Source organism: Cydia amplana, chromosome Z, assembly GCF_948474715.1.
Source record: "Cydia amplana chromosome Z, ilCydAmpl1.1, whole genome shotgun sequence".
In the NCBI taxonomy this organism is placed as follows: Eukaryota; Metazoa; Arthropoda; class Insecta; order Lepidoptera; family Tortricidae; genus Cydia; species Cydia amplana.
In genome coordinates, this window is record NC_086096.1 from 11,299,774 (window position 1) to 11,315,095 (window position 15,322).

Consider the following 15,322-nt stretch of genomic DNA (forward strand, 5'->3'; position numbering starts at 1 on the left):
TACGCAATGCTAAGCAAATGCTAAGTGAAAGTGTTTAACTTCATGAATAAAGTAAAATTCTATTACTGAAATATAATATATAGATATTTGCAAAACTTACCTTATAATTTAAGTTAATATATGGATGTATATTCTGTAGATCTATTTTAATCACTTATACAAACACTTCTATACTCTACAATCAAAATAAACAAAATATTTTAGTTGGTAAGTTTTAAAAGTACGCGCGCGTTTGTCGGCCGTTCGTTTACGCTCGACTGGTATCGTTCCACCCTATCGGGCTATCGCACGCGCAGTTGCGCTTGCCACGATGACATTTGCCTTAGTGTTGCTAGAGCCAGTAAAATTTCTGCAATAAGTATACCTACTATAGAGTCTGTGCGGAAAGAGAAGAGTCGTGGAATGTATGGGGCCCAATACATTCCACGACTCTTCTCTTTCCGAACAGACTACCTAGTTCCTATTCTTGTCCTTTTTTTCTCGTAAAAGGGAATACGAATTATGTCGAGTACACCCAATATGCCAATCCATTGTTGGTGTATGTTTTAGTAGGCCCAAACGAGTTTTACATAGGTATTTGCTCCAAACTGCTGGTGCGCCTGACGCGGGGACAGATTTAGTGACTTGTGTATAACTACGGTAGTACTATTAGTTATTCTGTGGTATAACTTTATTAACGTTATAGGTATCCAATGGACGCGATTCTACGGCGGCCGCTAAACCTCCTAATTTTATTTAGGCGTCGCTAAACCACTTTGCTATTCTATGAGCAGCTGTCATAATCAAATGACAACACCAATTTGAATCTGACGTTTCTTAATTTAGGCGGTCTATTCAATTTAGGTTTAGCTGCTTAAATGCTATTCAGTACATGTCTTTTTTAAACAAAAACATAGAAACGTCAAGCTAAACTGACTAATTTTAGCGGCGAATAAAATAGTCCCGTTTAAAATACGATAACACAAAAAAGTCAAGTTTTGCAGAATTTCTTGTTCGAAATGGATGAAGAATACGTCATAGCTGCTGTGGTGGCCGAAGAGAGGGAGTATGGCGAGGGCGAGGGTGAAAAAATGTATTTGAAGAGGTTGCGAGACGGGTCTACAAACAAAACAAAACCAAACAAATTGGAATACAAACAAGTTTACAAACTTCTTCGTACTTGACAGCAGATTTTTTTAAATGTTGCCTATTAAAATTTGATTAATTATTTTTAATTACATAATTAAAAAGTAACGTTTTAGTGGTCTAAGGTGTGTACACTAGTGTTAAATATATGTAATGGAATAAAATTCATTAAATTATCATATTTCACCCAAAAGAAAATACGATTTTACAGTTTTTATACAGATATCATTCATTCATTCGTTCACTTATTTTTTTAAAGTGGCAACACACTCAATTCAACTTAGAAATTTTAGAATCCGTCTAAAATCTGGCTAAATTTAGTCAGCTTGACGTTCTGGAATAGCACTTGTTAAATCCGCCGTCTAAAATATGATTAAAACTTAGACATTTTAATTTTAGGCTATTTAGGCGATGTGCACGTAGAATCGCGTCCATTATCTATGATCATTTCCCGTCCCTCTGGCTCTGGCAAACCCACTTGTCAGTAGAAATAAGCGCGCAATTATATATTTGTATGGAAGACCGACATTACGCGTGTAATTTTTTTAGGGTTCCGTACCCAAAGGGTAAAAACGGGACCCTATTACTAAGACTCCGCTGTCCGTCCGTCTGTCACCAGGCTGTATCTCACGAACCGTGATAGCTAAACAGTTGAAATTTTCACAGATGATGTATTTCTGTTGCCGCTATAACAACAAATACTAAAAACAGAATAAAATAAAGGTTTAAGTGGGGCTCCCATACAACAAACGTGATTTTTGACCGAAGTTAAGCAACGTCGGGCGGGGTCAGTACTTGGATGGGTGACCGTTTTTTTGCTTGGTTTGCTCTATTTTTTGTTGATGGTGCGGAACCCTCCGTGCGCGAGTCCGACTCGCACTTGGCCGGTTTTTTTAAATTAGCCGCCTATGTATATTCAATGTAACCTTTCTGCTAAACTTCAATTATGAATAAAAATATTGTTAATTTGTTATTGTTAACCAGCGTTTTCACAAGAGCAAAAAATATATACTTATTTCAGTATTTTGCCTTCCACTGCCAACGGAGTTTCAGAGAGAGCGTAGTAGGAAATTGAGTGCGAAGTCCCTATAAACGTAGCGTACGACACCATGATCATGATAACAGTTCACGGTAGTGCGTCAGTTTTTGCAAGTCGAGCGGTGTCTGCATCTGCACGGACCCACTTGACTCTGCGAAGTCTCTCTTGATTTAAGTAGAAGCAATGATGAAGTGCATAGAAGCACTTCACCATTTCGAATTTTATACGAACTCCGCACCCCTTCCGCTGGCACTATATGGCCGTAAAAAAAAGGGTTGAATAGCTAACTGATATTAGTGATATTGAAATGAAATATGTTTCACACAGGTATAAAGAAGTTTTTAATCTTCCAAGTGGGTACAGTACTTCTAATTAAAACAAAAATAATTTCGTAACATGCAGCACAAAATAAAACTTGAAACAAGTTTCTCACATTACTCAATTTAATTGGGGCACTGGACCTGCATATCCCTTAATATATCAAACGTTAATTGCACAAATTTTTCCTCTTCATAGCTTTGATTTAAAATCAGAAATACATTAATATACACAAAGAAAAAATACTGCAAGTAAAAAATGCAAAATTTAAAAAGTTAGAACAATAAATCATTTTTATTAATAAAATATCACATCTTAAATCCATGATACTTGCAGTTATTTTTTATTGTACCTCCCCACCATTAATGAATGAAAGATAAATTGTTGTTATAATTACGAAGATCTCATTTCTCAGAGCCTGATACAACATTGAAACAACACTGGTTGAACAGACAGTAAATGTGATGGAGTGTGGCACAGCTAGAATTAACATGCACTACAAGGGGTTGTGCCACACCAAGATGCCGGGTGTTTAGGCCTGGCTCTCATTGGTGGTAGTCTCGATGGTGGTGCCCGCAGGTTTGGTGGTCTTGGGCTTGGCCTGTTGGGCCGGCTGCGGCTGCGGGGATGACGTAGTGGCGGGGGCCTCGCCCTCCTGGCCGTTCTGTCGCGGCTGACCGCCAGCCGGGCCCTGGCCCTGGTAGTTGTTGCGCGGGCGCATGCGACGGAAGCCGCCTCCGCCGCGGTTCATGGGTCCTGGCCCACCTCCACGACGTCCGCCACGGAAGTTACGACGGAAGTAACTGCAATGAGATTCAAATTTCAATCATGTTGTGATTTGGCATGACACTAACATGTTTTAATTACACATTTTAACATTAGTTAGTTGGGACAATAGATAACTTACCTACGCTGAGGCGGTGCACTGCCTCCCTCCTGCCCCTCATCCCCTTGGGCGCCCCCCTGGGTGGGCGGGGGTCCGCGGCGTCCCATGCCACCTCTGCGTGGAGCGCCTTCACCGCCACGTCCGCCGCCTTGACGGGGGTAATACCTAGAAAAAATTAAATAAGTATATGTATATACTTGGTCAACCAGATCTTGACAGTAGAAAAAGGCGGCAAATTTGAAAAATGTAGGCGCAAAGGGATATCGTCCCATAGAAAATTTGAATTTCGCGCCTTTTTTTACTGACAAGATTTGGTTGACCAGCTATAATTAATCTCCTGTCACCACAGCATTATCAATAAACATATTATGTGCAATTCACAAAACTATGCCACAAAAAAAAACTAACTGGCGATGGAAACCGCGGCGCTTGTCAGCTGCGTAGGGCGAGCCCTTTACTGGCTCGCCGCCGGGACCAGTGACTCCAGCTGCTTCATAGCCTTTTTCCCCGGCGACCACGGCAAACTCCACTGCCTCGCCGTCTCCGACCGAGCGCACAGCTTTGCGTGGGTTGTTCCGGGCAATTGCAGTTTGATGCACAAATACATCCTCCTTGGTGTCATTCCTGAAATAAATATATCTTTTTATTATAAATTTTGTCAATGTGTAGAAGAAAGTTACTTTTCTAAATTCATTCGTAACTAGCAGTGCAACATATGAGCACATTCAATAGTGATAAACACCAAAACAGATTAATGCAAAATTGAGTTTTCAAAGACCATGTGCAATTTAAGATTTGTCAGTCTGTGGTCAATGGCTTTGAAATTGCAACGTCAATCCAATAGTAAATAGAGCATTAATGATAATAAAAAAACCCTTTAATAGGAATAAGACTATGTATGTATTACTATATTACCTGTTGATAAATCCATATCCACTCTTGACGTTGAACCATTTGACGGTGCCGGATACTTTTTCAGCTGTGGATAAAAAATTATCAATCACTTTTTCTAACAATGAAATAAAATAAAGACAAATCTTTCTTTTTCACCCTATATAAACAGGATCGAATGGATTCGTTCTTGATTTGACGAAGAAACAAACTCAAAAACAAGAATCAGGCAAACTGGGAACTAATCATGGGGTAGGCTACCACTGATTTAAACTTTCACGATTTTTACACATTATTAAATTATACAACGGGACTTAATCGCGTATCTAAGTTTTAAGATTTACCTCCGAGTGACATCCCTAGTGCGCCAAACGTTCAAGCGGATAAACAAGACCAAGTGCGGGTAGTTCGAAAAACTCGCACGGTTAGACGATGCTGATGTCAACTTAAGCCAGTCTTCTCCGAGACCACGGGGACAACGCCGTCCTCGAAACGTCGGAGGTAAATCTTAAAACTTAGATACGCGATTAAGTCCCGTTGTATAATTTAATAATGGGTAGGCTACCGTCAAAGGTTTGCATAGATGGTGCGAGCATAGGTTTTACCCGCATAGTGTTGCTCTATGAATTTTAATTTAATGGGCTGGCATCCAGGCCAGGCAGTTGGTGTGCAGTTCCCATATAAATTGCAGTCCGTCTGTATTGGACCCTTATGGTCCCTTTATCATAGTATTAAAATACATAGGACATTTCTTTTCAAATAAATCATATTGTATGAAAGAAAACTTGGTATGGTAATAATCCTACATATTCATTTGTGATTAAGACCATACCGCCCATACCATCCTTGCATCAGGAATCAAGCTCTCTTTTTCTCTAGAAATAAAATTATTTTCTTGAGCAAATTTGTGACGTCATAGCAAATTATCTAATTGAGTAAGCAAACAAACAAGTTTGTTTATACTCATTAATTGAGGATGCTGTTGCGGCTGCCGAAGCACTGCAGTGCGTCCGGCATGTTCGCTGAGGCGCGAGTAGATGACTTTTTCGCCATTAGGCGGAAAAGAATCGCCTCCATGCTGAGACGGGTGCGCGGCAGCAGCAACAGTCTTCTCAGGGTGTTGGCCGAGCGCCTCGACTGCCCGGTTACAAAGTTTTGGGTGGAGGTGGCAATTGGGAGAGCTAAATAGAGCATGGCAACCTGCGCTGCTCGTCTCGCAATGGCCACACATCTGCCAAATACGTAGTTTTTAGTCATAAGTTTTTATGTTTATATTATATTTTTATTTCTTTCTATTATTTTTAGTAATTAACATAGTTTTTAAGATTATACCTACTAATAACGCTATGGATCAATGATCTGAAATAAACGATTTTTATTTTTTATTAATGCCTAGCACTTGCACTATGAGACAGTAAGAGAAGAATATGAGATTTGTGAAATAATAACGTAAACAACCTTCAACGCATCAGTCGTGCTAGATGGAATCCGATTTTATATGTAGAAATACCCGTACGTACAGGTAGTCAAAATTGGGTTCTATCTCTCTTGACACGAATTCATCTGCGGCGAATCGCAACGCGAGCACTGAGACGCATCTCCGGTATTGATTTAGCCTGCGTCGCGATGCACCAGGTACCCACGCGAGTGCGCCGGGGTCAACAATCGATCAATAAGGCTTCTACTTGTCCATTTAGACATTCAAAACACTACATTTAATAATAGCGGATGCAAAAACTCTTTAAAATTGTTACTTAAATCGAAATAAACACGAAAATAATGAATTTTACACTTTAGCGGCCATGTGCTTTCGATAACATAATGCCGGGCACCCGAAAACTAAGATGGCGTAGCGGCACTTACCAATGACCTGCTTTTGTTTGGCCGCTTTAGCTTGTTGCGGCTGGGTTGATGGGTCTTGTTGCTGTTGTGGTTGGGGCTGCGGCTGCGGCGCCTTTTCGGTATCAGCCATGGTGTAATTGGCGAACGGCGATGGTGGCTAGATGGTAAAAATCCTCCACGACCTCTCCTCGATGTTAACTGTTCTGCTCTTCGATCGTGACAAGACAAATATAGAGAGAGTTTAGGGACGCGCGCAATAGTGACACGAAAAAGATTCTATTTATTATCGACTGTCGATATTTTTATATAAAATTTTGTAGTTAACATTTAAGGCCCTCACACACGGTGAAGACTGAAGATACTATAATATTTTATGTTAGTGGTATCCAGATGAGTCAATTTTTCGCCAATTTGATGAAATTCTCCGATTGATCAGCAGGTGCGGACACATAAATGCCAATTTTCATTGTAATTATAGATAATTAGATGGAATGAATTTTCCTGATCAAATCAACTGATTTGATCAGTCCCGTCTGGATACCACTTAAAATGCTTGGATCTTGGATATAAATTATTGTAGTATCTTGAGCCATCACATTATATGTTACGATAATGTATATTTTGAGATAGTGTAATATGGAAATATATGGTAATCTTAGCCGTCTGTGATAGTACATACAAACTGTATATATAGTGTGTCAAAGGTCTGTTTGATTTCAAACATAGACAGAGAGAATCATACTATCTTTGTCTTACACTAGTGACTAGCACCCAAAAGAAAAGGATGAGTATAGTTTTTTTTGCTCCTATTTACTGACAAGATTTGGTTGACCCAGTATAGCTGGTCAAGCAAATCTTGTCAGTAAAAAAAGGCGCGAAATTCAAATTTTCTATGGGACGATATACCCTTCGCGCCTACATTTTTCAAATTTGCCGCCTTTTTCTACTGACAAGATCTGCTTGATCATCTATAGTGAGTAGTGAGCGCCATTTTATCTTAAGGCTTCGTCACACAGGCTCGTTTTCCGGGCGGGGCGTTAGCGGGGCGCGCCGCTTTTACATATAAAACGCTCACGCCGCGCTCACGCCCCGCCTGGAAAACGCGCCTGTGTGACGAAGCCTTTAATCTATCCTAATGACTCAGCCAGTCAGTAAGAACCAGAAAAACTATACTCATCCTTTTCTTTTGGGTGCTAGTAAGTACTAGTGTAAGACAAAGATAGTATGATTCTCTCTGTCTGTTTGAAATGAGACAGTCCTTTGACAAACTATATCTTATCTTATACCTTTAAACGAGCAATTCTTGTATATACTTACTTATAATATATTACGGGGATCTCGGAAACGGCTCTGACGATTTCGTAGAAATTTGCTAAGTGGGGGTATTCGGGGGCGTTAAATCGATCTTATCTCTAGGACTAGGAAAACGCCACGAATCTATAGTTCGTGTTTTTTAGCATTAGAAATCTTGATGTGTCTTTTAATTAATATACTTGGTCAACCAGATCTTGACAGTAGAAAAAGGCGGCAAATTTGAAAAATGTAGGCGCGAAGGGATATCGTCCCATAGAAAATTTGAATTTCGTGCCTTTTTTTACTGACAAGATTTGGTTGACCAGCTATAGTTACTAATTTTTAAAAAGCGGTTTTCAATTAAAAGACATGTCAAGATCGCTTAGAAAAAAAAAATATTAAACTGGATTGGGCATGAGTGGTGAGGATAACTGACAGAACGGGATAGTCTTATGTATCTTTCAGTAGGAGTAGCAGCGAAAGCGCTATTATTGTTTGTCCTTGTCACAGTCTCACATTTTTTTTTATTCCCAACCATAACTTAGTATGGATTATGGTGGGCAACAAATAAATTCGACCAATCATAGCGTCGTATTGCGTATGTTTTGTCCCTCACGGTGGCACGCGTAGACCACTTCTATGGAAAACGCATATTTTTGAGTTTTTATATCTCCCAGATGTTGTATGGGGCCCCATACATTCCACGACTCTTCATAATACGATACGAGGGGAGGCTTTCAGCCTCTACGCGGGCTACGCTAGAAAAGAAAAAAAAACCTATGCTACTTTTTCTCTCGCCTCTTTGGCAGTTTAAATATTGCCGCCATTACTAACGATTAATAATTATAGCTCGTCAAACAGACCTTGTCCGTAGAAAAAGACGGCAAATTTGAAAAATGTAAGCGCGAAGAGATATCGTCCGAAGCGCTGGTGGCCTAGCGGTAAGAGCGTGCGACTTTCAATCCGAAGGTCGCGGGTTCGAACCCCGGCTCGTACCAATGAGTTTTTCGGAACTTATGTACCAAATATCATTTGATATTTACCAGTCGCTTTTCGGTGAAGGAAAACATCGTGAGGAAACCGGACTAATCCCAATACGGGCCTAGTTTACCCTCTGGGTTGGAAGGTCAGATGGCAGTCGCTTTCGTAAAAAACTAGCGCCCACGCCAATTACTGGGATTAGTTGCCAAGCGGACCCCAGGCTCCCATGAGCCGTGGCAAAATGCCGGGACAACGCGAGGAAGATGAAGAGATATCGTCCCATGTAAAATTTGAATTTCGCGCTTTATTTTACTGTCAAGATTTGCTTCACCAGCTATAACATTTACTTTAGTACTTTCTTTAAAAAAAATCTAAGGCCGCGAACGGCTGGAACGCGTGTCGATAAAACATCTATACGACACTAGTAGTTTTTTTTTAATTACGTCCATGGATTCATATTATTTAATCCATAAACCAAATTACAATTATAGTGTGTCTGTTTGATTTCAAACGTAGACAGAGAGAATCATACTATCTTTGTCTTATACTAGTAGTCTAGTACTAGCACCCGAAAGAAAAGGATGAGTATAGTTTTTTTGTTCCTATTTACTGACAAGATTTGGTTGACCCAGTATATTATTTTTATTCCTTATTAAAGCTGGTCAACCAAATCTTGTCAGTAAAAAAAGGCGCGAAATTCAAATTTTCTATGACACGATATCCCTTCGCGCCTACATTTTTCAAATTTGCCGCCTTTTTCTACTGTCAAGATCTGGTTGACCAAGTATATTTCCTTTATTTCATTTGGTTCTTAACTCTTAAGGCCCCAGTACACAATGGGCCATCGCCGGCCACTCCAAGGGACGCAGCCATGCGGTAGAATGAGATAGCAATATCACTTGCTTCCTCTAACGCATAAATGCGTCCCTTGGAGTGGCCGGCGCTGGCCCATCGTGTAGAGGAGCCATTATGTACAACCTCAAAACATATGCCGTTATCGGTGAAGTGTCTAGATGCCAAAATATGACAATGACATTGACAGCAGATAGAATAGAATAGATAGGCGGTAAAATTGGATTTTGGATTGGATTGAAGTGTTTACTATTTAATACTATTTTAACGTTGTCTGCTATATGCTTAAGCTGGTAAATATTTTTATTTTAGTATAAAATCGTAATGTAAAGCATCCTACCCATTCACTGTGCAAGTGCAACGAATTGTCACAAAACGTGTGATGTGAGGTGAATTTGTTGCAGTCGATTATTAGCTAACTATGAATTAGTGACGATCATATTCTAGTTTCAGCAGAACAACTTCAGAAGTGCTGACTTACATAATCATAATACTATTTTTCCACGTTTGAAGAGACTAATTTATAATAGTAAGTAGTATAGGTTATTATTTATTACTAATCTTCGTAACGTGCATTGCGGTAACTTCGAAAACGGGATCATTTTTAAAATTTCATATTATCATTATCACGTCATATTTTAGCCGACACTTACGCTACTGCAACTTACCAAGGTATCTTGCTTACTGTTGCTACAGTGTGATGTGCTTCTAGTTTAGTAGATATTTGCCATTTTCAACATTACCTTGCTTTCGAAGTTTCCCTAATGCACCTTATGATTATTATATTTCTTTTTCTCAACTTCTATCAATTACTGCATCATACTCACATAACTTGTTTTCTTTTCGCCCTGTCTCCGCTACCCAAACATTGTCTGGAAGAGGTTGTCCGGTTACCTGTTTTGAGTATGGCAACGACGGAAGATTATAAATAAGTATATTTTATCAATAATTCGTAATTGTATAGTTACATTACAAATTAGGTTTCCTACAAGACAAAGGAATAAAATTGTATTAATTTGTTTTGTAGGTACTCTTCTATTGTATAATAACATTTTTGTATTAGAAACCACTTTTACTCCTTAATAAATGTTTAACTACAATCCTGTCAGTTAATTATAGAGATGAGAGAGAGAACTAGAGAGGTAGGCCAAGGAAAATCGCTTTGATCTCGGACTGTCTAGAACACAAAATGACTAGTGTAATATTTTGCCTATATCTCTTTTAGTCTACATCGCAAACGGTCTAGAACACAAAATGACCACATATAGGTAGGTTAGGTTTGTTAGGTATCTTCAAATGGCCGAAGGCCAAACCGCACAGAAATAGGAGCCCCACGGCAGCGGGGCTCCGTCGACATCGCTAACGTAAAGATAAACCGACGAAATGTAGGTAAATAAAGGTCTAAATAATTGTAGTAATTTTGTGTTCTAGACCGTTTGCGATGTAGACTAAAAGGGATATAGGCAAAATATTACACTAGTCATTTTGTGTTCTAGACAGTCCGAGACCAACCTGGAAAATCTGGAGTGGCCCAACATACAGTTGTTTCTGGTGGTGAGTAAGGTTGCTAGAGCTATGGAGGTCTAGCTTACATATGGTCTTGTATTTGTCCTTTAAGGCCCACTTGCACCATTCCACTAACCAACCTGGATTTATCATGGTGATCAGTACAATTTGACACTGGGTTAACTGAGCTGGGTTTTAACCGCTTATCCCCGGGTTTGTGGGATGGTGAGGGCCTAAGAGTCTTTTATTTAGCAACTTACATTTTATGCAATTACTTAAACACCAAGTTTACATCATCATCATCAAATACATAGTAACTAGTATTGGGCAAAACTACACTTTCTTTGTGAAATTTAAAACTAAGAAGTCCTAAATTGAATTGAGACAACATCAGTAGGATAATAGGATTGTAGTACTGGAGCCCAGCTTAAATAATCTAAATTATTCTGAAATAAATAAAAAATCAAATCCTTATCCTAATCCACCATTAAGCATACTTGTTCTTCAGTTGTTCCCTCAGTGCTGAGGATTGTGTCATCAAGTCCTGTTGAAGACCAAGTTCCTCCATAGGCATCTGTTCCTCACCAAGCGCATGGCCTCGTGCAGTCGCATAGCTGCGGCCATTTTAGCACACCATCTGGTAGGGGGAGGGCCCTGAGGTGAACAAATGATTTTGATGCTAACCACTTTAAATTTGATGCTATGGGATAATTGAAATAGTCTACATATCAAACTTAAAAGTATTAGGTAGCTGTTATAAAATTCAAGACTTTAGAGCCTTTTTTAGAAATTATTGTTCATAATAAAAATAGCAAATTCTCTTTTTATATTCCCATCAATTATAATTATAAGCAATTGATATGCTTTGAACTCAGCCCTCTATTTAATCTAAGAGGGTACCTAAGTACTAATAAACTATCAATTTTCTAATCAATATTTCATGTATTATGTATTATTAAAGTAATCATGGACCTTGAAAAAGGTACTTTAAGTGCAAATAAAATGAAAATTAAACATGTTTCCGTGATTTTTTTCTATTGAGACAACTTTTAAGGTTTTTCTTATGTTATTGGTATATTTTTTTTCATTGCATTTGCCGTTCATTAAGACGTTACTAAATCAAAATAAAATTTATAAGAATAGTTTTAATAAAAACTGATAATAACAGTATAGTAAAAAGGTATATTGTCTCATGGGTTTTTATTTCGATACATGTCACTTTGTATATATTCACATAAGGCAGTCAGTAAGCTTGATTTATTGTCTGCTTTACGGACTAATTTATCACACAGTCTGGGCCCATCTATGCCCAAATTGATGGTACCGCGATTCGTTTGTACGAAACGCACTGGAACAAGCTCTTTGTTTGAAACGAAATAAAGACGGCCCGTTATGTCGGACTCATAATCTGTGAAATCATTATTTGGTAACTCTTCAATGCCGTCTATTATACTCTGTATTGTATTATTTTGACATTCCTTGGTTATTATTCTCGGTATCTTAATCTCATTTTCCTCGTACGCACTTCGAAGTTCAGAGTTAGCATTGGTGACTGAAATTTGGGGAGTCGTGCTTTCGTTTAACGATTCTCCATCGAAAATATCATCATCAATGATACTTTCTGTTCCCATGGATTGATCTGTACTTAAAGGGGTCGTCGAGATGTGGACCAACATTGTATTGTTATTTAAGATCTGAATGTCATTTTTGTCACCAATTATCTTAACGTCTGTAACTGGGACGTAGGTGTGTATATCATCTTCAGAACCCATTGTGTCTAAATCATTTTCTGGTTTTACTGGTGTAGCTTTAGTTGTGTCTAAATGGTCTGCAAATAATGTATTAATAGTAGTCGTCGCAATTTTAGTTTTGTCCGGATAATCTATTAATAATATATCATCGGCGGTAGTCGCAGTAGTGTCAGACAGTGCATCTGCAGGGAAAGTTAAATGTTTTATTTCTTTTATATTATCTGTATTTAAACTGGAGGACGAATTCGTATTGACGGCAGCCCACTTTACGATCGGATTGTATGTAGTTTCGAATGTCTCTGTCACATTTTTCCGCACAGTATCTGCTTCGGTGCTTTTATTACTCGTTTTAGTTGGTTCAGTTACATTGTCATACAGGGTATGAGAACCGAACGGGGATGTTGTATTTTCTGGCTCTGTAAACTCTGGCATGATTGTTTCGATAGTTTTATTTATTATGTCCGTTTTATTTACATTATCTGCAATTTTATTAACGGACCTGGAATTAGGCGTTTTTTTGGGTAACCCCTGCTTAATTTCATAGAGGCTCTTTTGTACTATAGAAGCAGGCTCACTACACCATGTTTGAATATTTTCCTCTACATCCAAATCAGACCAGTTTTCATATTTGTATAAATTTCTGGCTTCCCAGAATCCTTGGAACTCTTTCATAAATCCATGTTGCCTCGTGTAATGTACAACCTGAAAGTCGAGACATTTAACCAAAGCCTTTTCGGTGGCCTCAATGTCTTCAGTAAACATATATTTCTGTTCAGCTGTTCTATCTGTATCTGTCGAATCCTGCACTTCTATATCTAAATATAATGGTGACTTTCCTGATTCCTCATCTATTCTAGTATGTGAAAAAGTTTCCGTCTTTTCGTATATTTCAATATGTGCGCTTTGCGAAGGCAAGGGATCGTTTAGGGGCACTTTTGAAATGTCATACTCTCTATTTATTCTATATTTTCTTTTTGGGAATAACTTTGCTGGGTTTGAAATGAAGAAAGGCTGAGAATTAAACTGGTCTTGTTTAAATGGAACTTCTGCCGGTACAAAGTAAACGCCGGTATCGTCTAGAGTGAGCTCGGATGACTCTTCGGATTCAATCACAATATTTAGAAAATCCGCACAATTACACTGCAGGGGCACTGTGTTTTTGATTGCTTTGGATTCTCTGGAAAAATAAATATCACAAGTACATAATTTATTCAAATTTTATAATATAGTAAAATATTGTGTAATAATATAAACCCACTAAAACCTTTTTAAATCCATCTACTTGAAGGTATTTTACTAGTCCATAATTATATTCTATTACTTAATATTCAGATTAATATGTTTTAAGTCATTGTAGCAGACGTGTAATTCGTGCAACTATTTTAGGTTGTACCTATTCAGTTTTCAGCCAGAATGGCACACTTGATACTTTAAAGGCGGTATTCCACCAGTGTGCGGCACAAACATTTTTGTAGTAAATATGCTTATACCGCACAGTCCGCACACTGATCGAATCGCCCCTCAAGACATGTGAAGCTTGTTACATTATTCTCCTGAGAACCCTCGTACAAGTTTTTATGTACGTATTTTCACAATCTATTTTGAACACTTTTATTTAATACTAGGGTGACTGCTATTAATTATTGGCCACTCTTAACTATAAGAGTTCTTTCCGCTTGTTTGTTTCTGATTTGTTAGGAAAGGCCAATTACTATAGTATAGAGTGGCCAATAACTATAGCAGTCACCCTATTGCTAAAGTTTCCAAGTACAAAAACAAAATATTGGACGTTGTCGTGTAAATGTTTTTTATTTTATGATTTCATTTAATCTAATACCTTTAAACGAGCAATTCTCTTATATTTATTAATTATACTAGTGTAACGACTTATTTAAAGTAGGCATCATTCCTCAAAATCGGAGCATTAATAAAGGATAAAAAAAAAATACACTGCCCGATTTTTCCAAAACTATATAGTAGCTCTGTAAAGGCTATGAGGACCAATGCAACGGTGAAACACAGACACGTGCAGAAATTCGCATTTGCATCTTAAGACTAAACAAAATCTCATGCGTGTAATGCGTGTTATATTTGTTGTCAATTGCTTAAAAGTTCCAAATCAACCCTACCAGCTATCTATCATGAAGAAACACGTTAGATTACTTTGCGCTCTAGCCTCTTAAGCTTAAGCAAGGTGCGTACAAATTTTGATACATATGTATACCAAAAAATATTTTGAATTTTCATTGAGTAACTAAGGGTTCCTTATTCAAAAACAAAACAAATCCTTCTGGGTCTCAGGGGGCTAGATGATAACTTTGCACACCGATGTCAAAAGATTGAGAGAGCCTTTCGAGCGTGTGGTGAAAAAGAAGAAACATAAAGTAAAACTTACTTTGAATTGCAGTAATCATAGCATGTACGTGAAATTCCTGGAGCTGCCACAGCCAAAGACACAAGGATGGGGAAGCACACAGCCAACATCTTGTGTCACTCGGGCGCTACACACCACAATATGCAAATACTAATTAGAAAAAAAGCGGTAATATTTAAATTGGCTGTGAGCGTAGCCGTTCTGGCAATGATTCTTTTACAATGGTGACCACTAATTATTGAGCGATAAATGTTAATTTGCTTTGAAAACATCAGCTATTTGCAGCGGCATGGCGAAACGTGCCTAAGTATTAAGGTCGCAGAACATTGTTCACTGGATCGGCATGTCGCAATCGATAATGCATTGTCCGGAGATAACGGATCATCATGCACGCTTAACATCAGATTTCTGAAGATGGTAATCTAATTATAGAAAATGTATTGTACCTAACATTTATTCATCAC

General features: G+C 38.3%; 2 protein-coding genes across 2 annotated transcripts; both read right to left on the bottom strand.

Annotated features, from left to right (window-relative positions):
- Positions 1 to 2,481: 2,481 nt before the first annotated feature.
- LOC134660762 (Y-box factor homolog) lies at positions 2,482 to 6,344 on the bottom strand. The gene is made up of 5 exons (XM_063516550.1): positions 6,123 to 6,344; positions 4,284 to 4,347; positions 3,777 to 3,992; positions 3,390 to 3,533; positions 2,482 to 3,285 (listed from the first exon to the last, which is right to left on the bottom strand). Exons 1-5 carry the CDS (start codon positions 6,229 to 6,231, stop codon positions 3,015 to 3,017), a joined length of 804 nt encoding a protein of 267 aa, XP_063372620.1. The 5' UTR covers positions 6,232 to 6,344; the 3' UTR covers positions 2,482 to 3,014.
- A 5,572-nt stretch (positions 6,345 to 11,916) lies between these two features.
- Positions 11,917 to 15,201, bottom strand: LOC134660756 (uncharacterized). The gene is made up of 2 exons (XM_063516542.1): positions 14,880 to 15,201; positions 11,917 to 13,661 (listed from the first exon to the last, which is right to left on the bottom strand). The coding sequence occupies exons 1-2, from the start codon at positions 14,966 to 14,968 to the stop codon at positions 11,924 to 11,926; spliced, it is 1,827 nt and encodes a 608-aa protein (XP_063372612.1). The 5' UTR covers positions 14,969 to 15,201; the 3' UTR covers positions 11,917 to 11,923.
- Positions 15,202 to 15,322: the final 121 nt, after the last annotated feature.

Excerpts from the sequence above, each read along its gene's own strand:
- LOC134660762 (XM_063516550.1), bottom strand. The coding sequence starts at position 6,231 with ATGGCTGATACCGAAAAGGCGCCGCAGCCGCAGCCCCAACCACAACAG. Across the intron at positions 4,348-6,122 it reads CAAACAAAAGCAGGTCATTG|CTGAAAAAGTATCCGGCACC; the intron begins GTAAGTGCCGCT and ends TTTTATCCACAG. Across the intron at positions 3,534-3,776 it reads CGCCGCGGTTTCCATCGCCA|GTATTACCCCCGTCAAGGCG; the intron begins GTTAGTTTTTTT and ends AATTTTTTCTAG.
- LOC134660756 (XM_063516542.1), bottom strand. The coding sequence starts at position 14,968 with ATGTTGGCTGTGTGCTTCCCCATCCTTGTGTCTTTGGCTGTGGCAGCT. Across the intron at positions 13,662-14,879 it reads TATGATTACTGCAATTCAAA|AGAATCCAAAGCAATCAAAA; the intron begins GTAAGTTTTACT and ends TTATTTTTCCAG.